This window comes from Fundulus heteroclitus, unplaced genomic scaffold (assembly GCF_011125445.2).
Source record: "Fundulus heteroclitus isolate FHET01 unplaced genomic scaffold, MU-UCD_Fhet_4.1 scaffold_85, whole genome shotgun sequence".
NCBI lineage: Eukaryota > Metazoa > Chordata > Actinopteri > Cyprinodontiformes > Fundulidae > Fundulus > Fundulus heteroclitus.
This window is the reverse complement of record NW_023397307.1, coordinates 987,879-1,014,552: the sequence shown is the minus strand read 5'-3', so window position 1 is coordinate 1,014,552 and position 26,674 is coordinate 987,879. Positions and strand designations below refer to the sequence as shown.

The 26,674-nt window shown below is 39.4% G+C and overlaps 1 protein-coding gene across 1 annotated transcript in view; it reads right to left on the bottom strand.

The window, feature by feature from the left end:
- The window catches only part of LOC118562291 (zinc finger MYND domain-containing protein 11-like), a 30,100-nt gene extending 7,307 nt beyond the window's left edge, over nt 1–22,793 (bottom strand). The window contains exons 1-13 of the mRNA XM_036134572.1: nt 22,614–22,793; nt 19,901–19,924; nt 12,344–12,505; nt 10,142–10,219; nt 7,674–7,766; nt 5,734–5,821; nt 5,066–5,121; nt 4,822–4,899; nt 3,939–4,057; nt 3,505–3,844; nt 1,562–1,636; nt 1,062–1,340; nt 784–969 (exon numbers count right to left, since the gene is read on the bottom strand). Of these exons, the coding sequence (XP_035990465.1) occupies nt 784–969; nt 1,062–1,340; nt 1,562–1,636; nt 3,505–3,844; nt 3,939–4,057; nt 4,822–4,899; nt 5,066–5,121; nt 5,734–5,821; nt 7,674–7,766; nt 10,142–10,219; nt 12,344–12,505; nt 19,901–19,924; nt 22,614–22,751 (1,716 nt within the window). The 5' untranslated portion in view covers nt 22,752–22,793. The remainder of the gene's footprint in view (nt 1–783; nt 970–1,061; nt 1,341–1,561; nt 1,637–3,504; nt 3,845–3,938; nt 4,058–4,821; nt 4,900–5,065; nt 5,122–5,733; nt 5,822–7,673; nt 7,767–10,141; nt 10,220–12,343; nt 12,506–19,900; nt 19,925–22,613) is intronic.
- Nucleotides 22,794–26,674: the final 3,881 nt, after the last annotated feature.

Below are 26,674 nucleotides of genomic sequence, written 5' to 3'. Positions count from 1 at the left end.
TTGAACCGAGTATGGGTACCATATCCAAATATAGAGAGAAATTCACTAAATTAGCAGCAGTGACCAGGTACTTCCTCGGACTACAAGTACTTTGCGAGTGAAATCTGTGTCGCATCTTGGAAAGTGGAGATACTTCCGAGCGCTTTCCATCAGCCATGCTAGCTTCCTTTACAAGCGGCTACTGACATCTTTATGTCTTGTGCTGTGTTCATGTCCGGCATGGGGAAAAAAAACAAAAGCTCATTCTTCCACTCCCTCAGTGTCACGGTGATGTGTTTAGGTACCGAAACATGGTACCGTTTGAGTTTACGTGAATCTGTACCTAGTTGTTACCTATAAAAGCACCGAATACGGTATCCATCCCCAGCCTGGGCTTATTTTACTGTGTCAAATGAACAAATGAAGGACAAATGAAAAGCAATCTTCAATTTGTGCAAAAGTGAAGTTATGTGAGGTGGTGCGCACGTGAGGACATAGATTCCCACAAATTTAAGAAGACCTTTGAAAGACAATACATACGAGTTCAAACCTTTCGGCCGTCACTGTAATCTGTGTGGAGTGCGGCTAGCGGAGATAAATAAAAAGGCTAAAGCAGAGACGTGTCTAAAAGCTGCAGGACGCCCGGCAAGTTAATTAACAGAAATATGAAAAGATACATTCTGCAAACATCATTTGAGGAAGAGGAGGGTCTGTTGGGTGGAATGTCCTCTTTGCGAATGATTGATACGGGAACAGCATGATTTTTCCTCCAGAAGCATTAAATGCTGAACAGCTTGAACTCACCCACTGCTTCTTCTTGGTCTGGGAGATGAGCTGTTTGTGTTGGGCCACCAGCTTCTTCACCTCCTCCACCAGCTCCTCTTTACACTTCTCCTTCACCTGTTTGCACTTCCTCTCCATCTCCGCCTGAACTCCGGCCACGGCCTTGCTCACCGCCTGCCGTTTCTCCTCCTCCATCTCGACCCGAAGCTGCAGAAGGAGGTGGAGGGGAGAAAACGGCATGTTTCAGGTTTTTGGTAGAAAGAAACTAAAAAAGAAAAAGCTTCAGAAACAAAACGGACCTTCTCCAGAGCTTCTCTGACGACTCGCTCCGTCTCCCTCTTGTTGTCCGCCTTCATCACCTCCTTGACGTCGTTGAAGACCTTGGTGTACTTCTCGTGGCACATGTTCTGGCAGGCGCCGTCGCTGCTGGTCTGGGTGCCGCGGTGCAGCATGCGCGGCGAGCTGCCGCTGGCCTTCTTGGTCTGCGTGGACACGGACAGCTTCTCGGGCTGCTGGGGCGCCGACGAAAAGGGGATCTCCTGGCTGGAGCTGACCGCCTCCATCTCCGGCTCCGGTTCCTGGGAGGGCAGAGACAGACGCGCTCTGAGCTCAGATTTAAGGTTCAAGTCAAGAGAGCCGACGTCAAGAGTTGGAGCTTTTTGCTGCTGCTGCTCCACTAATACAGAAACTTTGCATTAGATTGTGGTGAAAAATAAAATAATCAAATGTTATTATACGATAATAAGTCTGTAGCACGGAGCAACAAGCTGAAATATTGTGGTAGAGTCTGCTAACTTACACTGACTTCCTCTTTGAGCTCCATAATTGCGGCCCTGCGGCTTTTCTTCGCCTTGGGCTCCTGGCTGCCTTTCATCTGCAAGGAAAATAACTCAATCAACAAAAATATCTTACAAAAATGAACAGAGAAGATCACGTAGTCTGTATATGTAAACATGAGCTGATCTATTTTAAAAAGGGAACTTGCCCCAAGATAGATGATCTATCCTAGGGCTGGGCGATAAATCGATTTAATCAAATTTACAATTCTTTAAGATTTCATTTTTTGAAAATCTGGATTTTATTTTGCCAATACACTTATTGGGTTTCCATGAAGAGAACAGCATGTGATGCCGAATATATGTTTAGGCAAATGTATTGTCAAAATATTGTTAAGTAGAAACTTTTTTTTACCATAATACGAGGTACTTTATTTACTTATTTATTTATTTTTTTACTTAGTTTGATGTTCACAAGTGCAGTGAAGCCTGTTCTTAGCTCAATGTGTAATACCACTAGCAGCAAATGTTTTGTTATATTTTCATTGTTTATAATGGCACGGCTGCCATCTTGTTTTACAAGCATGTTTCACAGCTTGTTTTTAGTTGCACTTTGAATTCAGGTCAACTCCCTGACAAAATGCTTGACATAAAAGCAAGGTTTTAAAATAATTTCTTTAATTTCTTTTTATGAAACAAAAAGGAGGAAAAAAATCGATTAATCGGATTTGGTATAATAAAATCGGAGATTTATTTTTTAATCCATATCGCCCAGCCCTAATCTATCCCTCAGAAAGATTTCATGATCATATTTTTTATAAGAACAGGCAATACTGCTGAAAGCCGACTTTATAGATTAATAGAAAGTCCAATAGCTTGAAGGAACAATAAAAATTATTAAAGAAAAAACAGAGAATTAGAGGCTCATTTCGGATGCTTTCCTCCAGGATTTGGAGGAATGTGGAGCGTTCTGTGAACCGGAGCTTCCCTCTTTGGCTCAGTTCTGTCTTTATCCCAACAGATCGTTGTAAACTTTGTGCCCCAGTACATCTTTATGTTCAGCAACACCCCTGGATGTAAATTACTTTTTTTCATTAAAACTCTGCCTTTTCTCCTCAGACTTCTGTAACGTAGAAAGTACTTGATTTAGACTTATTTCGTTCTGGTTTTGTTGGAGGTTTCTTATTGTTAGGAGAGCGCTGCAGAGCACTTGCTAAGGAGAAGGGATTGCTGCAAAGTTACCAACTCGATGCAATGGGCTAGGCTCATTATGCATAGAAAACATTTATTAACAAATGCTTTTCTAATCTAAATTTGTAGTAAAATTAGGACTGAATTAAAGTGGATGTAACGGGGCTTACATGTTTCTGCTTGACTGCAATGACTTGATTATATTTGTGTAAGCGCCATGAAATGAACTGAAGCTACAGAGGTTGTAACTTCCTGCGTTAAAACAACAAACTTCCTGTTTTCTTAGTCACACAGTCGGATAGAGCCGAGGTCCAAAAACATCTGACAACATAATCAGTAATCCTGTGTGTCTGCAACCACAAAAAGTAAAAGTACTGCTGCTTTACCACTAGGTGGCGTTGTTGGATCTGCTTTTACAGATGTCAGGTTTTTTTTTGCTCTGCAATTAAGAGTTCAGACCAATTCAGTTATATTTGTTTCACTGAGATCCATTCATGTTCATATTTGTAGTCCCCAAAGTGGTTCAAGAGAGTTTATACAACTTTTTAATGTTTTATCTGCTGTGATTGGTGCCGTGTTTGATTAAATCATTTAAAAACACTGAGAATAAACAGGAGATAAAAAGACAGGAAACGCTCTTTTAGTCCAACCAAAGAGAATAAAACATCAAAGATCGTTAGAGAAACTTAAATTCTGATGTTTAATTTCCATAAAAACATGAAAATAGTACTTAAAGAGGGAGGAGAAGCAGCAATAAGAGAACAAGCCCACTCACATGGCGGATCTGCTCGTTGCTGGTGGAGGAGATGCTGGACTCGGCTTCATCTGTCCGCTCCGGTCTCTGCGTCCTCCCGCTGGTCTGCTCCTGCTCCTGTTCCTGTTCCTCCTGCTCCTCTTCCTCCTCCTCTTCCTCCGGCTGCTGCCGCTGGTTCTGGTTCTGTTGGTGTGGCTGAGGGCTGTCCTCCATCTTTGTTTTCCAGAAGCGGCCCTCCCTCAGGAAGCGCTGGTACACCTCCAGCTCCTCGCACGCCTTCTTCCAGCCGTTGCTGCGCTTCACCTGCAGCTGCTGGACGCTCACCTTGATGTCCTGGATGTTCTCCGAGGGAATCCACGCCCTGCGGACCACAATTAAGATCCAACGTTTTCCAAAACAACATCCAGCCTGGAACAAACAAATCCGATGCGGAGAGGCGTGTCGGGTCCTCTAACCTCTGGTGCTGGTGTCCAAAGAAGCGCACGTCCACCTGGTTGTCCTCCCTCTGCAGGACTTTGGCCGGCCAGTAGCCGAAGCCCTTCATCTTGGCCCAGACCAGGTCGTGACTCGGCGTCTGCAGGAATCACAAAGAGAAGCAGAAAAAAAACACAAAAGATATAAACAGGAGCTCAGAACCATTCATCTAATGTAATAAAAGTGCAAAAATAATTGAGTTGACAGTTTTTGAAAATTTAGGGGGCTGCAGTTGAAGGAAACTAGGAAGGAAAACTTTCTCCCACTTTAAATGTTGCTGAAGCAGCTGTCAGATTTCATTCAGCGCCAATTTCCAGCTTCACATTTTTTTTCAATTACGGCTTCACATTAATGTCTCCAATTTTATCATACCAAATCCAATTAATAAATGTTTTCCTCCTTTTCGTCTCAAAAAAAGAAAGTTATTTTAAAAACCTGCTTTTATTTCAAGCATTTCATCTGGGAATACAACTTAATGCAAGCTGAGAAACATGCATGTGAAACAAGATGGCAGCCCTGCTGTTGTAAACAATGAAAACGCAACAAAATGTTTGATGCTAATTAAGTAAGAACAGGCTTCACTTCACTTGTGTAACTTCAAACTGACAAAAAAAAAAGCAAATGAGTAAAGTGTCTGTAAAGTTTCCACTTTTGAATATATTTTCCTAAACATATATTCTGCATTGATGCTACTCTCTTCAGCCCTATAAGTACAAAATAAAATCCAGATTTTTCCAAAAGTAAATCTTAATAAATTGTAAATTGGTATTAATCGATTAAATCGATTTGGGAACCATAGATTAAAACACCTTTGATCTGTCAGGACAGGTAAAGTGGCTCCAGCCTGGGTTGGTTTGTACTCACACAGGGATAACAGAACCAGTTTTCTGGCCGGGCGTTCGACAGGTAGAAACAGTTCTTACACAACATCAACTCGTTCAGCTGCAAGAGAAACGGACCAAGGAAGGAAAAAGCACAGGGAAATAATTACTGCCCTTTAAAATCCATTCATGTTGCATAAATAGAAATGGAAAAATATTAAAAACAATGTTGAATATTAAAATCTCACTGCTCCAAACAGGAAGAACGATAAAAACCAAAAATGTACCTCATGGCATGTGTCACTGAAGAGCAGCCGTGCGATCTCTGCCTGGTCGCTGTGAACTGCAGCCAACAAAATGAGACAAACCATAACTTTAAAATTAACAAAAAACGTAATTTTAATACAAAAGTTTTACACCGAGCAAATAACAGGAAGCTGGTTTCATCCGATCTGGATCAGTTGACATCAAACCTGGACAGAGCAGATGATGCTGCTGCTCAACAACGGAGAGAAATAACAACCTTGGGTGGGAAAGGTCAGATTATCAACTAAAAGTGCAGCAATAATGTGCCACATTTACCCAAGTCAAGACATTTCTGTTACAATACTCAATCTGTTTAAAATAGAAATAGAATAGAATCTCAATATACTGCAACAGATTTCTTTACAGGGGGAAATAAAATTAGCTAAATTATTTATCACTAAGAGCATATTAAAGTTATCTTTTAGATTCAGTGCTTCTGACTGAGGAACTGGCAGCTTTGTTTTTCCATTTTTTTTATTATTTGCACACAAAAAAGCTGCATGGTATGTTCATATAAAGGAATTTTCAGTTTGCATGTTTTCGGACGTGGTTATGCTTCATGAACAAAATGTTATCGATGACAGAGGCACATGAATGTGTAGAAAAGTTGAGAGTTCAAAGCCTTTCAGCCTGTGAAAGTGTGACCCACCTCCATACAGGATGGCAGTGTTATGAACAATCATCTGAGCGTCGGCTTTGAACTCTTCGAAGGTTTTATACTTTCCTTCAGTCAGGTTCTGAAACAGATGGAAACAGGCCCAAAATTAGTCCTGAGGAGAGAAAACGCACGGCGTGTAACTGTGTGTTCATGGACCAAACATGGAGGGGGTCTGGAAAAGGCTAATATGTTTATTTATGTTTATTTCTGGCAGAGGTTTCCTGACGTGATGCACCACTAACCAAAGCCTAGCCGCGTTCTGCACTCGGTCACCAGCTGAAAACCCAGTGCTGGAACTAGAGCAGCTATTAAATTCACCAAGAAAACCTAAAGAAGTTTCACTTTTTTAAAACCTATTTCAATCATGCATATCCCTCCTGTATCACACAGGGTCTGATTGACGTGACGCCATCTGTTAGAGGAAGTGTACCTGAGGCTGAGCTAACCACCGACAACTAAGTTAATGGTCATAATAGGGGGCTGATAGCTTTAAAAGAGCAATTTTTGCCTTATTTACCAACGTTAATGCAAAGAAGATGGGGAAACAAATCCAAAGAAGTTGTAAATCGTGTCAGTGAAGTTATTTACAGGTAACCACAGGTAAGTTTAAATACCCAACTTTAAATATATATTAGTGACTTAAAACAGTTACTCTACTAGATGTTTTAATACCGCTATCAAACAATCAATGGCAAGTGTTTACAGTGAAATTCTGTACTAGGAGTGCAAATTTGACTTTACACCACCTATTAAATATTTGGTGTTAACTGATCATAGCTGATAAAGAAAGTTAGGCAACCAGAGGCTCCAACATATATCCAAAAACACAGCAGAACTAGCGTCGAGCATTAACCTTTATTTAACCATTAACACAATGTTTATAAACAAAAAGTGAGAAACCTTCGTGAAGTCAAACATGCGTTCGTTCCCCACCAATCTCTAGCTATGTTTTAATCCAATTCTCATGCAAATTTTAAGTGAACTTTTATAATGTTGCAAAAAAAAAAGTAAATTAGGCGTATTTTCATCTGCTGGTTATGAGCAACTTAACCAGGCTACGCAAAGCGGGATTTCATCAAGTGAGCGTAACACTTTTTTGAGAAATTAAGATAGTTATTTTGAATTTTGCTGTTTCCATCCACCTTTTCTCACACTATATTTCAAAATGCACATAAAAAAAAACGTTGATGGAAACACGGGTCAGCCGCTTATCCATCTTTCACATTTTTCTACGCACCTCTTAGGTTTCAGGAGAGAAATAAACACGATCTAAACCAGGGGTCACCTGGTTTAGATAGAAAATTAAAAAAATAAAAAATAAAAAAATAAACCAGGCATCACCAACCTTTTTGAAACTGAGAGCTACTTTATCGGTACTTTGTCATTCGAAGGGCTACATGTACAGACCTTTGATCTAGAAAAGTCCAAGCTCACCTTAACTTTATGTAACAAACATTTATTTAATGCTTTTGTCATTTTTAAACCGCTGTAAATACAAGTATGAATAAAAATAAAAAGAGACTAAATAAAATGCAGCTCACTGGAGGATTGTGCTATATTTTTCCAACAGGCTTATAGGCACCACATAAGGTCCTGATCTAAAAATCTTTTTAATGATTAACTGACTTGTCACTCATTTAAAACATAAAAGTAAAACTTGTTGAAAACAAATTAATTGTTAATAAAGGTTTGCCAGATTGAAGCTATAGTGAACAACAGCTCCATGACAGAACCGTCACCCTAAACAGATTAAGTCAATCAATCTTTAAACCTCACATCTGTAAAAGGGACAGCTTCAGATTACAGGGAGATATTAACCTGTTTAATGTGTAAATCTGAAGAAAGTTGCTAAAATACAGAGATAAATCCATGTAACCTGTCGTTCTGAGAAGGCCAAAGAGACAAAGCACTGAGTGGAGATCCACTGTTACCTCGTGGATGTTGGAGACGTCCAGAGCCGTGTGGATCAGCCGTTTGTACATGGGGTGTTTAGTGTCTTTGCCCTTTTTGTTCAGGTCCACCGCCTACAATGGAGAGCCAGGATACACATTTAATGTGATCTCGTAAAGAGGAGCGGGGCTGTATTGCAGAGAAGTGAGGCAACAGGGAGTATGAAGAGGCAAAAGCAGAGAGGAGAGTTAATGACGGGCTGCAATATTTTCTTCAAAGGGGAGAAATTAAATGAAGACGAGGAGGAATCAGCGATCTGAATCTGATCTGGAATCAAACGAGGAGTATGAGCAGCAGATTTTAGCTGAGACAGTGCTGTGAAAAGGTATGTGTCCCTTTATTGAGTTCAGATAATCAAAGTTTAATAAAAAGATATCAGATAACCGGAGTAAATAAAAATGGCAGGTTTACAAATGATGATTTAATTTATCTAAGAAAAAAGCCAACCTAGCCCAAACTGAAAAAGTATTTGTCCCTGAAAGGCTGAGACACCAAATCCAAATAACGGCCGATAAAAACCCGATATTATAAATGGACATGAGGATAAATAGAAAAAAAGGGGGTCAATAAAAAGTTCAATAGAAGAACAGTTTTCCTTCCTGTTGTATTCTAGCCAATTGTGTAAGTTAATTTTACAGTCATTAGATCCTTCCAACCAATCACAACGCAGACCCAGGAACGCTCTGCCACCAACGCTCAGCAGAGTTCAGAGAGCAAGTGTTGTTATTTCCCCTTTTTTAAAGACCTATAGTTTTGGTAAAAAGTTGGTTGAATAAAGAGTTATGTTTGAATCCAGTGTTCTTTATTTAGAAAAAAGGGGGCATTAAGCAGCAACGTAAAATGACTAGGGCTACACTTAAAATATATGTTTGGAATTTTTTTTGATAATTATCAATATCGATCAATCTGATTTCTATCGATAAGCCTTTTTTCTATATCGTCCAGCACTAATTCGAACGAAAATTGGATCGTATTTGTAGCGTAGTTGTAGCAACTGTGCCTGCGTAGTTCGGACCAAGCTAGACCCTCTGGTTGATCTTGGTCAGAACTACCACCGGACTAAAGAGGTTGTGTATCTAAGGGAATCCACTGATTCGACCTCATGAGTCCGTCTATTCAGCCTCCATGCAGCCAGTATGTCAGGAAACAAATCAGTACAGAGCGTGGAGGTTCGGACGCAAGGCTTAAACCTCATAACTGGTCGTGACACCCTGGGTGGAACAACTGGCGTCAGGCCTTTGTGATACGTTCTTTTAATGAAGACAGACTGGAGGATTTTGAGCATGGAGAAGCCTTTTTAAGGCCTTGCTAAAGCATTTCATTTGGCTTTGAGATCATACTTTGACAAAACTATAGCAATACCATCAGCTACAGATAATCATCGGTGTCCTAAAGAAACCCCAGACCATCACACTACCACCATGTTGGACTGTAGACGTATAATAAATGGATGTACACCAGTTTCTCTGGCAAACGTGAGCTGAGTCTTTGTCTCTAATAGACGCCATTTTTACTATCATCTCCCTCCAACCCTGTTGTATCATGGAGTAATTTAGTCTTTAGTCGTTTTGATAGACTGGTCTGTCTTGGGAAGGTTCATCGCTTCTCCTTTGAGACTTTGTCACTCTTCTGTTCTTGAATTTCTAAAGATCGAGGTATGATGTCTTGTGTTTTTAAATCAGCAGCCTACTTCGTGCTGTCAGACAGGTTCTAGTTGAGTAACTTCTGGACTGCACACTTTTTCACAGCATTGTATTTTAATTTAAAGAGGAGCCAGTGGACAACTGAAGTGTTTAAACTGAGTAAACATTTTATTAATAACTGGAGGAAAACAACATGTTCTTCTTTTACCTCTGTACTTGGGATGAACGTATCCCAAACTATGACAGCAGCTGGATCTTACCACACAACCCCCAACAACCACATTTGAGTTTTCACCGACGATGCTTATGGAATTTGTCTCAACTTTTTATTCCATTTTATTTTTTTCCACACTATTGTCATTGAAAACTAAAAACTTTGTTTATTATGATATAGTTAGAATTGTTGGAACTTCTTAGTCCGACACATTTAGAAGACCAAAGTCTACAGGATGTGTTGGACATATTTCAACATGTTGACCTGTCTCAATTTAAGTCTGACGTTTCTAAAATTCTGTTTTAAAAAAAATCCAACAACTAAAAAAATAGATAAACCTTTAATTCTGGACTTAAACAAGATTAACATAATTCATGAACACACAAAGAACCCATCTGTGACTGTTAAGCTGCAGTAAGACAGGCAATCCTCAGCAAACATTAAAAACTCACGACAACATCATGCAACTCTTCTACTAAAACTTACTTTGTGGTTTTAGTTTTAATAACACTTATATGTAAAACATCAGTCATGTGAATATCAGAGAATGAGCTAAAATTAGCTAATAGTTATAAATATAAGCAGCAATTACCCTTTCCTTCATCCGCTGGACGATGAAGCGCAGATATTTACACATCTCCTGTTTGTTCAGGTTCTTCTTTTTACTTCCCTGAAAGAAGGAAAAAGATGACTTGGTTTCATAGTGGCAGTAAAAACATTTTGGTAAATTTTTTTCCCAAAATAAATACATTTTAGCAATCAAAAGAGCTGCAAAGCCCAGCGCAACATTCAAAATGAAGAAGCTGATTAAAAGGGAAATTAATGACAAAAAAGGAGAAGAAGAGTAAAGGCAATAATATAATGTTAACAAGGTGATAAAGGTAGAACTCCTTAATGGTGAGCATTTTTAAACGTCACTAAGTAATAAAGTAATAAAGAATTAAGGGGGGGCATACAATATAAAATGTCCATTTTTTTAGCACTTATATTTTGTTGTATACTTGAAGCTGCTAGGAATGTAGAAAATGTGTATAGTCTATCCAGAAGCTACGTAGATATCTTTCTATTCTTTTTGTGTCATATTTTTAAAACCAATCGGTTTCCTTATTTTTATATTAAATTTTTTGAACAACAATGTCAAACTATTTACCGTAGAGGTGCTAAATAAGGTCGTGGACTTCCAGCTTATAAATGTTGCAATTCCACCATCTTAAGTTCTCAGAGCAATTTTTCAGTCCAAGCTGAATGATGCCAAATTAACAAGTGGATAAGTGAAAATGTCCAGTTGTTCCATTAAACCATCCCCCCAGAATACAACAAAAATGGCCGAACGGAGCGATGGGAGCGGCTCTCAGACACGGCTCAAAAAGCTCAAAAAGGTTAAAAAGGAGGATGTGAAGGTAAATTAACAAGGAATTCAGACCAAAGCATTGCAGTTTCACTTTATATGGACCACAACTGAAAGATTTCAAAGTGAAAAGGAAGATTTGAAAAGCATGATATGTTCCGCGTAAAGCAGCAAAACTGGAGCTTTGAAATTATTTTGGCCTTAATTTTTTTTTTACATAAACAAAAATAATATTGTTAGAGTTGTAGCCTACACTACAAAAAGGGAACCAAAAAGTAAGTACAATTTTCTTCAAATTAATGTATTTTTCCTTGATTTAAGCAGGTAAATAAGACTATCTGCCAATGAAATAAGATATTTTGCACTAGGAACAATTAATCTCCATTATCTTATTTCAGGTGCAAGGTATCTTATTTTAGGTGTAAATATACTAATGTCATTGGCAAATAGTCTTATTTAACTGTTAAAATCAAGGAAAAATACACTAATTTCAAGAAAATGTTACTTACTTTTAGTTCTTTTTTTGCAGTGTAGTGACGCATTTACGTCTTAGAGAGGCTGCAAAGGTTGCCGGTTTAAAACTCTGGGTCCCCTGACCACAGATTGCTCCCCGTGCGCCACTCGGTGTGGAAGCATACTGCAAGAATCTATTTAATTAATTCAATAAAATGTTATTTATATAGCGCCAATTCATGAAACATGTCATCTCAAGGCTCTTTCCAAAGTCAGATCCTCCAGGTTGGTCAGAAAGTTTCCTCTCTAAGGAAACCCAGCAGGTTGCATCAAGTCTCTCCAAGCAGCATTCACTGAAAGAGCATAGAGCCACAGTGGACAGTCGTCTGCATTGCTGATGGCTTTGCAGCAATCCCTCATACTGAGCATGCATGAAGCAACAGTGGAGAGGAAAACTTCAATTCAATTTTATCTATTTAGCGCCAATTCATGAAACATGTCATCTCAAGGCACTTTCCAAAGTCAAATTCAATCAGATTATATATTTTGCTCAACAAATGTCCTCTCTAAGGAAAGTCTCTCCAAGCAGCATTCACTCCTCCTGAAAGAGCGTAGAGCCACAATGGACAGTCGTCTGCATTGTTGATGGCTTTGCAGCAATCCCTCATACTGAGCATGCATGAAGTGACAGTGGAGAGGAAAACCTCCAGCAGAACCAGAACCAGGCTCAGTGTGAACGCTCATCTGCCTCCACCCACTGGGGCTTAGAGAAGATTACTTAAAAAAATAAAATAAAAAAAATAATAAAAAATATATATATATATATATATATATATATATTTTTTTTTTTTTAAACCTCAGTGGTGCTGGAGAACAAAATATTCACAGCTTCAGGAACAAATTCCCAAACAGCTTAAAGGGCGAATTCTGCGAAGAGGAATCTGCGTCGTGGACGTTTGACTGACAGCATATTTAAGACGCAGTCCCACCTACCCGGCACACGACACACTGCCAGTGGGAGCCTCCGTCTCTGGGTTTGCATTCCTCTGTCAGACATTTGAGATGGTAAACCCGGAAGCAGTTGTCGCAGGCGAGGACGTCGCCTGCTAAGTGACAGTCGAAGCAGTACCAGTCGTGACTCTCCGTCTCCCACTCCTGCAGAGGACAAACAGCAGAGCACAAGTTTTGGTGACCCCCCCTCCAACCCGCCAACCGCAGCAGGGGAGGAAACTAGTTTCTCCATCTTCCAACCTACGGCTGCTCTTCTGGACGTGCCTAGAATGCAGATCCCTCTAAAAAAACATCTATTACCTGCACTGCAACTAATACTTGCCATAAATGTGCTCATGTTTGATTTGTCTGCATGATTCTTTAGCCTTAAACCATAAAGACACTCTGGTGTTACACTGTGAGAAGTCAGTTTACTGGAAGTTTTCTCAGCAACAGAAACTTGACTGGAACATGACTTTATGCCAAACTATAAATTATTTCATAGAAAAACCAAGTCTGGGTACTTAATTAAGCATTAAGAAACTGATAAATTAAACTATCACTGAATACAAAAGGAAAAGAAATTTGTTTTTTAAAACTTTGAACGACACAGAGAAGCTAAGGGAAAACAAACAGCTTTTGTAAAGCGCTGTTTTCTGACATCAACAATAATTGAACCACTGCTGTTTAAAGAAAAACGTCACAATAAAATACTGTAGCTTTAAAGTTATTGCATGTTTATATTAAATAGATCAAATCTCCAAATTTGCTTTAACATTAGAGCTTAACACACTATCAGCATTAGGTATTTTAGGATCAAAAAGGTGTTCCCCAGGGCTTAAAACTAGGCCCACTTTGTTTAATTTTAGACGGCCGTCTCTTTCTCAGCCAATAAGAGTCTAGCACTGAAACTACCGCGCTGATAAATGTCTTGCTGCAAAACAATTAATCTTTATGAATCTTTTAATATCTTATAACTGTATCCTAGGGCTGCAACTAACGATTATTTTACTGTACACTAATCTATCGATTGTTTTTTCGATTAGTAGACTAATGTTTAAACTATAATGTAAAAACAAAGAGCATATTGACATGTTTGCAGTCAGGCCTGATCTCTAATTAGGCAATATTCCTATCGTCTATATTAAAAACAAGCAAATTATTCATTTCCAAATAAACTCCATCTCTCCAGTCAGACATTAAAGTTAAATAAAACTATCCTGTCATGTAGCTTCACTTTAATCTCAACCATTAATCTTAGTGGTGAATGAACACTGAACTAAATCCAATAATAACCATTAGATATGATCTGATTGAATTGCAGCGGTAGATTTAAACAAATCCTCGCCTAAAATCAATCTAAAAGTTAATTTTGATTCTTGCTTCGACAATTTAATGTCCACTAATCATTGCAGTCCCACTCTATACACAACCAATATAAATGAAAACTAGTGAATTCTGTGACTAAATGTTCAAATTAAATAAATCCTACTGAACCACAGCTTGTTTTGTTACATAAGATCAATGTTATGTATAAAGTCTGTAGTTAAATAAACATAAAATGAAATAAAGATGTAAATTTATGATTATTTTAGTCCTGAACAATCATACTTCATTACATTTATGTATGTAAACCACTAAATCAAATCAATTAAAACAGGTCAAATAAAATAAAAATCTGTTTCAGATCAATTTAATCATCATAAGTATAAAAAGTATGGGTGCTCAACCTCAGTTACTGGTTCAAGTCAAATGTCTTGTGGTCTTTTTTCTATCTTTTAATGACAGCTTACAGCTGGACCTGCACCTACACTGAGATGCAGAACATCAAATACAATAACTGGATTTTCGTGTCCACATACTCATGCTGGTCCAATGCCTCCCACTCAACGTCTGGACTGATTTAGGAGGGAAGTGTCAGAAATTTATGACTAACTGCAGCTTATTAAAAGCAAAATTAAAAGCTCTCCAGTCTCACTCCTTATTTCTTCTCCATGTGCTCGTGACCTTTCATGTAGCTGCTTTATTGTTATAAACGCAGCAGCTGTCACACTGAAAAGCATAATAAATAATCTGAGGTCTGGTTTTTAAACTTTGCATTTCTAAAAACAAAGAAATGCTAAATCCCCCGTATTAAAAAGGAGCCTAGTCACACACTATGACTATAAAAAAACAACAAAAAAAGCTTGGTTGAAGTGAACTCTAAGGCAGTTTGAATGCATATGGGAATGCCAAGTGGACCAGAGCAGGAAGCGGACTACAGCGTAGGGCATTCTGGGTAATTACAACCAATACTAATGAAATAACTTTTATCGACGTCTGTGTAAGCGTGACATCAGTGCAACGAAGTTGTATACGTTGTGTAAAATATAACATTCATGCTGAGCCCAATGTTGCCAAAGACGGCACAGAAATAATGCCGCTAAAATCTGATTCCATTAATTTTCTTTATATGTCATGGAAAAGAAAGTTGAGCTGCATTGTTAACCAGCCTCTTCCCTTCAGTGGTTCTTGGTGCAATGCCACCACAGGCGATGGGGTGAACAGGTAGGTATAAAGGTCTGGTTCTGTACAGCGTGAAAGCAAAATGCTGAAAATAGAAACAATGTTGCGATATTTGGTCCCCAATCGAACTGAGTATACCAGACTATCAGGTGTGAAAAGTTTTTTGAGCACGGGTGCGATCAGCAGACATAAACATTGTTGTACCATTTGCCCGCACTATGCAGCAGAATGATCAGAAAACAAGACGGCTGCAATTGACGCAACTATTGTAAAGGTGTGTTCACACTGAACCCGAATCTGTGAGGTCGAGTGATTAGATTTACACAATATCCCTATGAACAGGTGCATCACCAGAACGATGTGATGCTAAGCGAGGCCACAGAGGCAATTCTAGCAATGAAAAACGTACAATTTTGGTGATTAAAGCAAAGCCAGAGAGACACGAAACCTGCGAGGCGTGCGAAACGACAGATGTCGGAGTTGAAAAAGCTGAACTTTGGTGTCTTGTCGCGCCGGGACAGCCAATCAGGAACCAGATTTGGCTTTGACGTGGGGTGGAGGAAAGTGGCGGATATGAATCTATTTTCATTCAACGAGGAAGAAAAACAGAGTAGTGGTCTGCGGTCAGCCTGAGTTGTATAACTCCACCAATTAACAGACCAGGGTTACGGTTAATTAACCTCTTTCTCTTTGCTCCTCCGCTGGGTGTTGCTGACTCGCTCAGCTCGATCACTTCTCCCCGTTTACTTGTTGCGTGTAAGCACAATATCCTACTTCTGCTCACATGCTCTTGTTATGGTAAATATTAAAAAAGGTGTTTTGGTTACTAACGAATAGATAAAAAGAAAATGTAAAACAAGAAATAAAAATATAACAAGCGTACTTATTTAGGTGCGATAATTTAATCGGAAAACCTTTATATGCAACCAGAGTGAGCTACTGCTGTAGAAGTTCGTAAAGTCGGCGTGTGTGACTGGGCTCCTTTAACATGAAAATACTAGAGTCTCTAAAGACAAAAAAATGCTTTTCTGCAATCAAAACTGTTCTAGGAAATTGCTAAAAAAATGCCCTCACTGTAAGCATGACAAAACTAAAACTTATTATAGGAAACTAAACTTAATAATGCCAATAAAACTATAATCAAAGGAGTCAGGAAGCTCTCAGTGACTAAATCTGCTTTATGATTTAAACTGAGAATGACTAAACTGTCTCATCCTTACTCAGTAATGCAAAATGTTATAAATCATAGCAGTGGGATCACAGTGAGGTTACATTTTCTTTTTCCAAAGAACTAGATTAATCCACATTGTGATACAGAATCCCTTTTATTCCAGTTCAAAAACTTTAAAAAGGGTCTTCAAGGTTCAAAATCCAAGTTTTTTTTTTTTTTTTAGCACCAAACATACTTTGAAATCCACAACAGATTTCCCAAAGGACGTCTACTTTTCTAGAGTGCCATTGACACTTCACCCACACAAACACTTGAAAAATACATTGATGGTCCTTGGGCTCTTTAGAGTGTCAAGAGCTACTTTACTGTTGTTAGACTGTCTGATCAAAACACAAGTGGCGCTCCTCAAAAAGCCGCAGCTCTCTGAGCCAAGGACACGCCGCCCGAGTCTCATAGAAATGAGTCCGACATGAAAACCTTTCATCAATGAACAGCACACACTCCAGCCACTTCATTAGGTACACCTTGCTGGTATCTTATATTTCACAGCACAAACGCAGCCGGGTGTCAGAAAACTGTCAAGGGTTTTGGTGCATACTGGCTATGGTTGTCAAAATGATATCTTAATTACTACTGAATCATTCAAAGTTTCTCGCTCGCATTAACATATTGAGCCTCTCTGCAGCCTGGAGTTGTTTAAACTCTGCTAACGTGTCGACTACAATCAGAAAACCATTTTTTATCAACAAGGCAAACAAGGAAAAAAATGACCCAATTCTGCAATCAAAGGAACTTTTCCTATGAGGCAGATGGACGAGAAAAACATTAATGAATAATGCCACATGCTAGCCGTTGCTACAAGCTAACACTGTCGTTTGAAAGTAACGTAAAAAAAAAAGGTCAGTAAAGCTCCTGGATTTGCAACAGTGAAGTAGTAAACCTCCTAGACGACATAGGCTGTTTAATTATTAGCTTTCCAGACACAGACAGCCCAATGATGGAGATCTGCTGGTCTGCGCTCCCTGTTCAGATGCGCTTCCGCTCAGTTCTGCTGTGGTACGAATTAACGCGGGAAAATGTTAATCGGCTGACGGCTCAGTCGGTTAATCGGTGCTAGGCTAATGTGGCAAATAAAAACACGGTAAAGCCAGACTTTAATTGGCATTTACTGCCCTCCATTTGCCTGAAACAAGTGGCTCTAAGAGCAACTGTTGACTTAATTTCCTGACAGACAAAACATTTCAGTCCACAAATTCGCCAGTCAGTGGATATTTTCTCCTTTTTTAGTCAATTCTCTGTAAATTCGAGAGAAAGCTGCAAGTGAACATCCCAGAAGATCAGCGGTTTCTGAAATATTTAGAGCACCGCGTCTGTCACCAGTGGCCATGCAACTTGTAAAAAGCCCTTTTCCCTGTTCGGATGCCAGGTTTGAACTTTAGCAAGTCAACTTCCCCACCGCTAGATGACTGAATACATCAGTTTATGCATCGTGATCGACTGATTTATAGTTAGTTTTCAGGAGCAAGGGACCAGGTGTACCAAAGAAAGTAACTAGTGAGAGCAGATCATCGCTGTAATCAGCTTGAACATAATAATGAAATAATTTTACAGCTATACTGTATAACCTGTATTAAAATGTCCATCTATGAATATAAATGTCTGACAAAAATTGCAGCAATGGGAAATCTGGTGATCTTGTTGTGATAACCTTTTATTGTTTCCTTTCCTTGTATTGATTATTTTATCACATATATTGATAAAATTAGGCTATGAATGCTGAATTGTTCAGGAATAATCCGTTTAACTCAGTCCTGAATGATACACTATAAATAGTCTGACAGCTGTAGGTTATGAAACACCTGCCTGTAATTAACAAGGACTTTCTGTGAATCTAAGACAATTTCAGGGAAGAACAAGCAGTGACGTGGTTGTGAAATAAGGTTTTAGACACAGAGGAGAAACATAATAATGCATTTATCAAACAAAGAGTGTGCATTCTGTCTAGATAAATAAATAAAAAAAAAAAAAACTTCGTGCTGTCTTCTCCTTAAAAAACAACAAAATGTTGAGTGTAAGTCTGTAAAATTGACCATGTTGGTAAAACCTGGACTCAATCCAATCTGGCCTGAGGCAGAGTTTAAAAGTCAGATGTTTGATTTGTAAAAGTTGTGGTTTGGCGGCGTGTAAAACGCAGCGGGTTTCTGATTGGGGAGTAAATATCTCTGAGGTCAGGCGGAGGACGCCGCTCACGCCAGTCGGACCGAGTCCAGGCCTCCAGCCAACAACGCCGCCTCCCATTTGAACTCTGCTTTGTCCTTTCAGTGACTGCTTCCTGAAATAACCAGCAGGATGCGTTACTAGCAGCAGGCATGGAGAGGACTACAGAGACTGTAAACACCCGGGCTTCGGCTCCCTCCCACCGCCACGGTTTCAGTCAGAGAAGAATCAGCATGCCAGACAGAAGTTAGGACCACAGCAGGACACACTCTTCTGGAAACTACAACTACCAAGACCAAAATACTACAAGCTCACAAAAGACGCTCGCCACCAACCTGCAGCTATGCTGGACCTGCTTGATATTTGACGTTTAGATAATAATTAATTGCTTAATGTTTGTCCTTGTTCTTCGGGTCTGGGTGGAATCGGCTCGTTTGAGGCCCGATGAGAGCCGAGAGTTTTTCAACCAAGCAGCAGCAAACCTGCAGGTACGCAGCGAGCAGATTCTTAATCGAAAAGGTCGATTACTTCCGCAAGAAATTTGGCCACGCCGCAACGGACCATCGTGAAGCTTTTTTTACAGCATAACTGAATCACGGGGGTTAGCTTAAGGCTGCGTGATGACAGCGGAGCTGTGAGCAAGCATGCAGTCATTTCCAAATGCAAACCGGATACATTTTGTTTTAGCTTCCGGCCTGCGTGACAATTAGGGCTGAACAATTTTGGAAAATAATCTAATTGAGATTTTTTTTCTTAATATTTCGATTCAATGCGATTTTTTCCCCCAGTTTCATTTATCATGTCTTTTTAAACATATACAGACAACAAATCAATTCGTTTCCTCGCCATGCAGATTAGTTGCTAAAACACCCACAGCATCTAAACTCAGAGCAGAAATGATTGCGTTCTGCCTACAATATATTTCAACCAAAATTGCAATTTTGACTTTTCTCCGCATTAACCACAAGCAACAAAAATGGCCTCTAAATAAAGATGTTTGTAAACAAGGACTATTTAAAACAAGAACTTTTAATGTTTCTATTAATCAGAATATTGTTCAAGAGAACAGCTTTTAATTGATTTGGACATCAATCCTTGTTGAACATAAAGTGCAACCAACAAGCAAGTCTATGTATTAAACTGACTGACCTGTACTTAATGCTATGTATGATTATATAAACTCTAAAACAAGTAATACAATTAGATTATCTCACTGCTGCAACTGTCTTCCCTTCCATGTGGAGGCAAACCCACTTTAAACATTTTACCAACACCTAATGGACGTGTATAATTCCCTAATTGTTACATAGCCAAAAATTGCAGACTCTGCGATTTGGAAATTGCGTTTTTTTAAATCGCGATTATATTAAAAATGTGATTAATTGTTCAGCCCTAGTGACAATCAAAGAAAGCAGGCGGACTTAGTCAACAGCTTTTCACCACTTTTTACATTTCATTTATTTTCAACCAATGTGAAATAATTTTTTTCTGCAGCCTGCTTAGAAAAAAAGATTCACTCAAATCCTTGACTGCACCGTTCGTGGCAGCACCGATTTCTCACACAATGATGTTAGTCGGGGAGTAGCAAAGGGGGGGGTGGGGGGTGATAATAAAGGGGCTCAAATGAGAAACAAACCCTGGTTTGTAAATAACAATGCAGCCCTTACCTTGCTTCCCTCGGCTTTCAGATCCTGTGGTCAGAAGTGATTCAAAGAGTTGTGTTTAATTGATGCTAAAATGACTCGAGCTCCTCTGGACATCTCTATGATAACTCCAGTCCTCATTTGTTTCTAATAATATATTAGTCTGTGTTGATTTTACTACAAAAACCTGCAAAATCCACTGTTTGACTTTTTTTCTTTGCAATACATTCAAGATAAAAAAAAACTAAATAGAAAAAATTTGCATAATATGCTAAAAATCGTTTGAAAATGAAAGACACAAAGAGGTTAAAAGGAAGTCATAACAATTAATATACTTATTTACATCACTATATGGGGCTTTTGGAGGGTTTTTTTTGCTATTCATCTGACCGATGATCCCCCCAAATAACAACGTCAGAACGAAAAACAGGAAAAAGAAGAAAAAAACAACAACAACCAAACATCTTAAATACAATTTCAGAGAAATCTATATTTAACTTTTTTAAAAACGGCCAAGGATGCCAGCATTTGTCACATTCGGGCCTGTAGTACGTGGAAAACTAACAACTAAGTAACAAAAACATGATAAGGCCAAGTTTTTCTCCTGGTGTCAACATTCTCTGCCTAAGGATTACAATAGTTCTCATTAGAGCCGAACTGAAGATTAACAGCGCTCCTGTGAGAAACGGTGGGAAAAGATTCACTTTGTCTGATTAGAACAGATCCTGAGAGCCGTGTGTTCTGTCCTCATTCTCTTAAGAATCAATAAAGCGCTGGTTATCGTAAAATCCCTGAGCTCCTGCTTGTTAGCTAAGAGCACCAGATTTCCTTTAACAGCCGTACACCCAAACCTTAATTCAGGGGTGTCAAACTCATTTTGGTTGAGGGGCCGCATTCAGCTTAATCTGATCTCAAGAGGGCCACACGAGTAAACTCATTGCAAGATTAAATAGAACTAATAAATGTGGACTTGTTGTTGATTTTTATATTAAATTAATTTCACTTTTACACAATATATTATGAATAACCTCAGCGTTTTTAAGAAAAGAATGTGCAATTTCAACAATACTTTTACTCAGTTAAACATTTACTTAAGTGCATTATGCATAAGAACTGATCACAGTGATTATACAATGTTGAAAAACATTTATTCACATTTTTTGGAACTTAAAAACACTGTCCTGCATGACAAAATACATCAAACAGATAAAAATTAAGAAATTATTTAAATTTTTCCACACCTGAAGCTTAATCTGCTAATTAAAACACAGCGCCCCTCGTGGACAATATAGGAACTGCAGATTTTCAATTAAACGAAGTACATGTTTTTTTCAATAATTGTTTTCATTCTCTTCCTTTTATCTCCTCTTTCACCTTTTCTTTTTTTCTTCTTGTTCTTCCTTTCCTACTTTCCCATTGTAGTGTCCATATCATTTGAGATATTCCACGCATGAATCATAATAAAACTATTCACATTCATAAATCAAGCGGAGCACTATGGGAAAAGCAGTACTGCTCCACTTGTGAAAGTCAAATCTGATGAGCTCTTTTTGGCATTAAGACGACAATTCTTACTGCCACGTTGCCATACAGGACACTGGGAAAAAAAAAAAAATAATAATTTTTTTTTTAAATAATGATAATGCATTTAGCCACCGGGCCGGACTAAATTGTTCGGCGGGCCGCATGTTTGACACCCCTGCATTAATTTAAACGTCTCCACAAGGGAAGCTACAAGTAACCGACTTACGATTAAATTGTCAATTGTGTGGGATTATTTTACTGTTTAACGATGATAAGGGCGCAAAAGGCACTTTGTGCAGATCGGTATTTGAACACAAACACTCTACAGCAGGCATGTCCAAATTCTAAATAATTTGCAAACTGGACGACCATCTTTTAATACGACAAATAAGCAAAACTCTTTTTTTAAACTTTGGATATACAGTGATTCACACATTCATTTCCTACAACGGACTAATTTATGTATTTAAAATTATCATATTTTGTAGCGCAAGCAAATTAACATATTTTTTTGGTTTAAAATGTTTTTATTAATTTTTTGGCCCTCGAGTTCCTTTGACTTGACAATTTCGGCCCACGTACCGAAAAGTTTGGACACACCTGCTCTACAGGCTCCTGAAGTTGTGTAACCCCAGCAGGAAATTCATTGTGGTAAATAAATCCGGACTGTTCTTCCACAGTTATATTTATTTAATCGGCATTTTGTCTCGACTATCTTTGAGCTTGTTTGTAAAGCTAAAACGGGGCTGAAGGACAGGAGTAATTTGTCGGTGCAGCGGCTCCCAGGCTGACAGATGGCCGACAAAGTCCTCACAGGAGCTGCTGTGCTGTTGGTTACTCATCGCTGTCTGCGGGCGCCGTTAACGCATCACAACGACAGCTGGACACGTCGCCTCAGCCCTGCACAGCCGTCACATTTACGGCGAAGGAACCCCCAGCTGTCTTTACCTTTACACTGATTTTCACTCAGAAAACGTAAATATTCGTATTTTTCCACATACTACAAAGCCCTTCGGACGTAATGGACTCTTACCATTAAATCTTAAACTATCTCAGCAGACGTTACTAAAGAATGACTGTAAAAACTGTTTATAGCCCACTGTGAGCACCATGATCGAGACAGAAAGAAAATCTACGTTTATTTTGTAAAACTGTCCCCAGTTTTAACTGTTGAGGAAGGTTTAAAAGCTGGTAGACGGTCCCCCGGACTCACCATCTCATCCCCGGGCAGCCAGTAGCCCTCCTGCTCGATGCCGGCCTTGGAGCCTTTGCAGCCGACCGTGAGGGTCTCCACCACCAGCCCGTCCTTCACCGCCAGGCTCAGCTGCCTGGCCGTCTCCTTGGGGTGCATGCCAAACACTCGGCTCAGGTACCTGTGCAGGTGTAGTCAGAGACGCAGGTGTAGTCAGAGACGCAGGTGTAGTCAGAGACGCAGGTGTAGTCAGAGACGCAGGTGTAGTCAGAGACGCAGGTGTAGTCAGAGACGCAGGTGTAGTCAGAGACGCAGGTGTAGTCAGAGACGCAGGTGTAGTCAGAGCGCAGGTGTAGTCAGAGCGCAGGTGTAGTCAGAGACGCAGGTGTAGTCAGAGCGCAGGTGTAGTCAGAGCGCAGGTGTAGTCAGAGACGCAGGTGTAGTCAGAGACGCAGGTGTAGTCAGAAACAGAGCATTAAGAAGCTGCTGGTGAACACACGCGTACCGGAGAAGAGGGAGAAGGGGTATGGAAAGGTACTTTGAGCTACTAGGAAGGTGTTTGCAGTTACTAGGAAGGTACTTTGAGTTACTAGGAAGGTACTTTAAGTTACTAGGAAGGTACTTTAAGTTACTTTAAGTGCAAATAGAGGGAGAAGGGGTGTGAAAAGGTACTTTGAGCTACTAGGAAGGTACTTTGAGTTACTAGGAAGGTATTTGCAGTTACTAGGAAGGTACTTTAAGTTACTAGGAAGGTACTTTAAGTTACTTTAAGTGCAAATAGAGGGAGAAGGGGTGTGAAAAGGTACTTTGAGCTACTAGGAAGGTACTTTGAGTTACTAGGAAGGTATTTGCAGTTACTAGGAAGGTACTTTAAGTTACTAGGAAGGTACTTTAAGTTACTTTAAGTGCAAATAGAGGGAGAAGGGGTGTGAAAAGGTACTTTGAGCTACTAGGAAGGTACTTTGAGTTACTAGGAAGGTATTTGCAGTTACTAGGAAGGTACTTTAAGTTACTAGGAAGGTACTTTAAGTTACTTTAAGTGCAAATAGAGGGAGAAGGGGTGTGAAAAGGTACTTTGAGCTACTAGGAAGGTACTTTAAGTTACTAGGAAGGTACTTTAAGTTAATAGGAAGGTAACTTACTTTAAGTGCAAACAGAGGGAGAAGGGGTATGAAAAGGTACTTTGAGTTACTAGGAAGATACTTTGAGTTACTAGGAAGGTATTTGCAGTTACTAGGAAGGTACTTTCAGTTACTTTAAGTGCAAATAGAGGGAGAAGGGGTATGAAAGGGTACTTTGAGTTACTAGGAAGGTACTTTGAGTTACTTTAAGTGCAAACAGAGGGATAAGGTGTATGAAAAATAAGTTACTTCTTCATACCCATATTCAGACAGCTTACTTTAATAATTAATCAATGTCAGACACCAGGGTAAATATACCTGATATATTTTATTTAGAGGAAAATTGTGTCTATCTCATTTCTATTTATGTTCGAATGATTTAATTCAATTGGAACAGAAAATTTTATTTAATGTTTACCAAATACGTTTTTCTGTGGTACTTGGTTGAAGTATTTCTAAAAAAAAAAAATAATAATAATAATAATAATAATAATAATAATAATAATAATAATAATATATATATATATATATATATATATATATATATATATATATATATATATATATATATATATATATATATATATAATTATTATTTAATTTCTGAAAATTTTTTTATTATTTGTTAAATGTGTTAAATTTGTTAATCGTCTGAAATAAATTCCTTTCATCATCAACTGGGCAGGAACCGATCAGCTGGATTAGAGAAGAACTATAGAACGTTAAAAGTAACTTTTATTGCCTTTCTCCTGCTTATTTTTTTTATATCCACCTGTGTCTTTCAGCTCTCCTCACTGGGAATGCAACAGCTTGTGATTCCTGCAGCTCGCTGCAGACTTGCAGGAAACCTCGCTGACTAAAGGTCACGGATTTTCCTCTGTGGCGTGGAGCCAGCTGACAGACGGCCAGAGCGGCAGGAGGTTCACCGTCTGCTTTTACTCCTGAACAACACGAGGAAAAGCCCAGAACACGAACCCAAGACAGAGAAGATGGTTTAGACCAAAGGTTTGAAACCGAGAGAGCCGATCAAACTCCTCCCGTGAGGAGGAGGGAGGATCTTTTGCAGAGATTGTAGCTTAAGAGCTTTCCTGATACACATCCAGTTTGAAATTTTACAGTCAGTGAAAGTTTCTACACGGCTGTTTAGTTTGCTCAGGATAAGAATAACCAACCAAACACCAGGCTGTCAACAGATGTTTCTGGAGTTAATTTATTGGTTAGTAGCCTGACATCTTCTAGAACAGGCGTGTCAAACTCATTTCTTTATGGGGCAACTTTGGCGTCATGAAGTCATTAAAAGGGCCGGTTGCACGTGCATAGACAATGCTTTTCATTTGATAATTTCAATCCAGTTCACATAGAAGTATATAAAAAAATACACAGTAACATAAAAGGTAGCACCTTAGGCCCAGTTTATACAGTTTGTCTGCAAAAAAAAAGTTGATACCGGAGTGAGTTACGCTCTAAATTCATCATTCTGCATCACTTTTTCTCTCTTTTTAGACATTTCTGGGTTGTTTTAATGTGTTGTGGGGAAAACTGACATCTAGTGGCAGGATGCTGTTACTACACCGTAAAAACATTCACTACAGGAGGCACAGTTTTAGGCACTTTATACACTTTAAAAGGATATATGTCTCTACTTTATGACACGATATGCCTTTTTTTTGGCTCTTGAGGGTCGGATAATTCACCTCGACGGGCCAGATTCGGCCCACGGGCCTTGAGTTTGACACCTGTGGTCTAGATGATTGTTGATCACTGCTGATGCTTTCTGTGCAGGATGCTGCAACGCCGTGGATTGCTGCCTGCGGCAGAATAAGGACCAGGACGGTCAGATTCTACACTTTTATTTCCCCGTCCACCAGCGAACGCCCAAAGATTCAGAGAATCGCTCCTATCAGGAAGGAGCGATATAAACCCTCCTGCTGTCATTCACTTTTTAGCATTTTATTGCTATGTTTGAAATCCTGTTTATAGTGCATTCAATATTTATTTGTATAAACATATCTGAAACCCCTTTTTATATACATTTTTTAAGTTTTCTTTTAATTTGTGGTTAGTTATTCTGATGTGGGCTGACCAGTGTGTGTTTCTAAAAGCCGACAGAGAGGCTTCCTGTTCTGTGTCCTCAAAATGTAGATATTATATTAATATTCTTTTTAAAATACAAAACTATTCTGGTTCATTTTTTTCTAGAAAGAAAGCCCAGCATGTAACTAAATAAACATTGTTTCAGCTTTCATCATCTTAAATGCGCTTAGGCGTGACTATTTGTTGACACGGGCTGTAATCACAATTTCCCAAACGCACCAAGAATTATAAATTAAAAAACACATTTGTCTGAATCAGCAGCAGGGAAAAAAAACAAAAAGGAAGCCAAACGACAGTCCGGCTTTGCGCCATGAGATTTTCACCCATCTGGTCTAATAAAAAATAAAAATAAAAAACCAGCAGCTGATTCCAAGAGGTCAAAACATTGTTGAAACATTTGCAGGTAGCCGAACTTCTCCGATAATGAATAACTAAATCGATCTGCCGCTGGCCGGTCGGCGTGAAGGCCGGTTAATTATTCCCCCGCCGCCGCTGAGCTCACACCCTGAAATTAAGCTGCAGAGGGACGAGACGGGGCGGAGGCTGAGAGAGAGACAGAGAGAGAACGAGAGATAAAAAAAAGAGAGAAAGAGAGAGAGACGGTGCCATCCGTTGCATGCCGCTGCTTACTGTTGCCATGACAACAGCCGCTCTCCGCCAACGTCGGGTTGGCGAGCGGCCAGATCCCAAGGTGCTCGCCAACTTGCTGAAAGAGGCGCGCCGAGCGTTTGGTTCGGCTGACCGTGCGTGTGTGTGTGTGTATCTGTGTGTGTGTGTGTGTGTGTGTGTGTGTGTGTGTGTGTGTGGGGGGGGGGGGGGGGGGGGGGGGGGGGGGGGGGGGGGGGGGGGGGTCATTCATCTGCCACC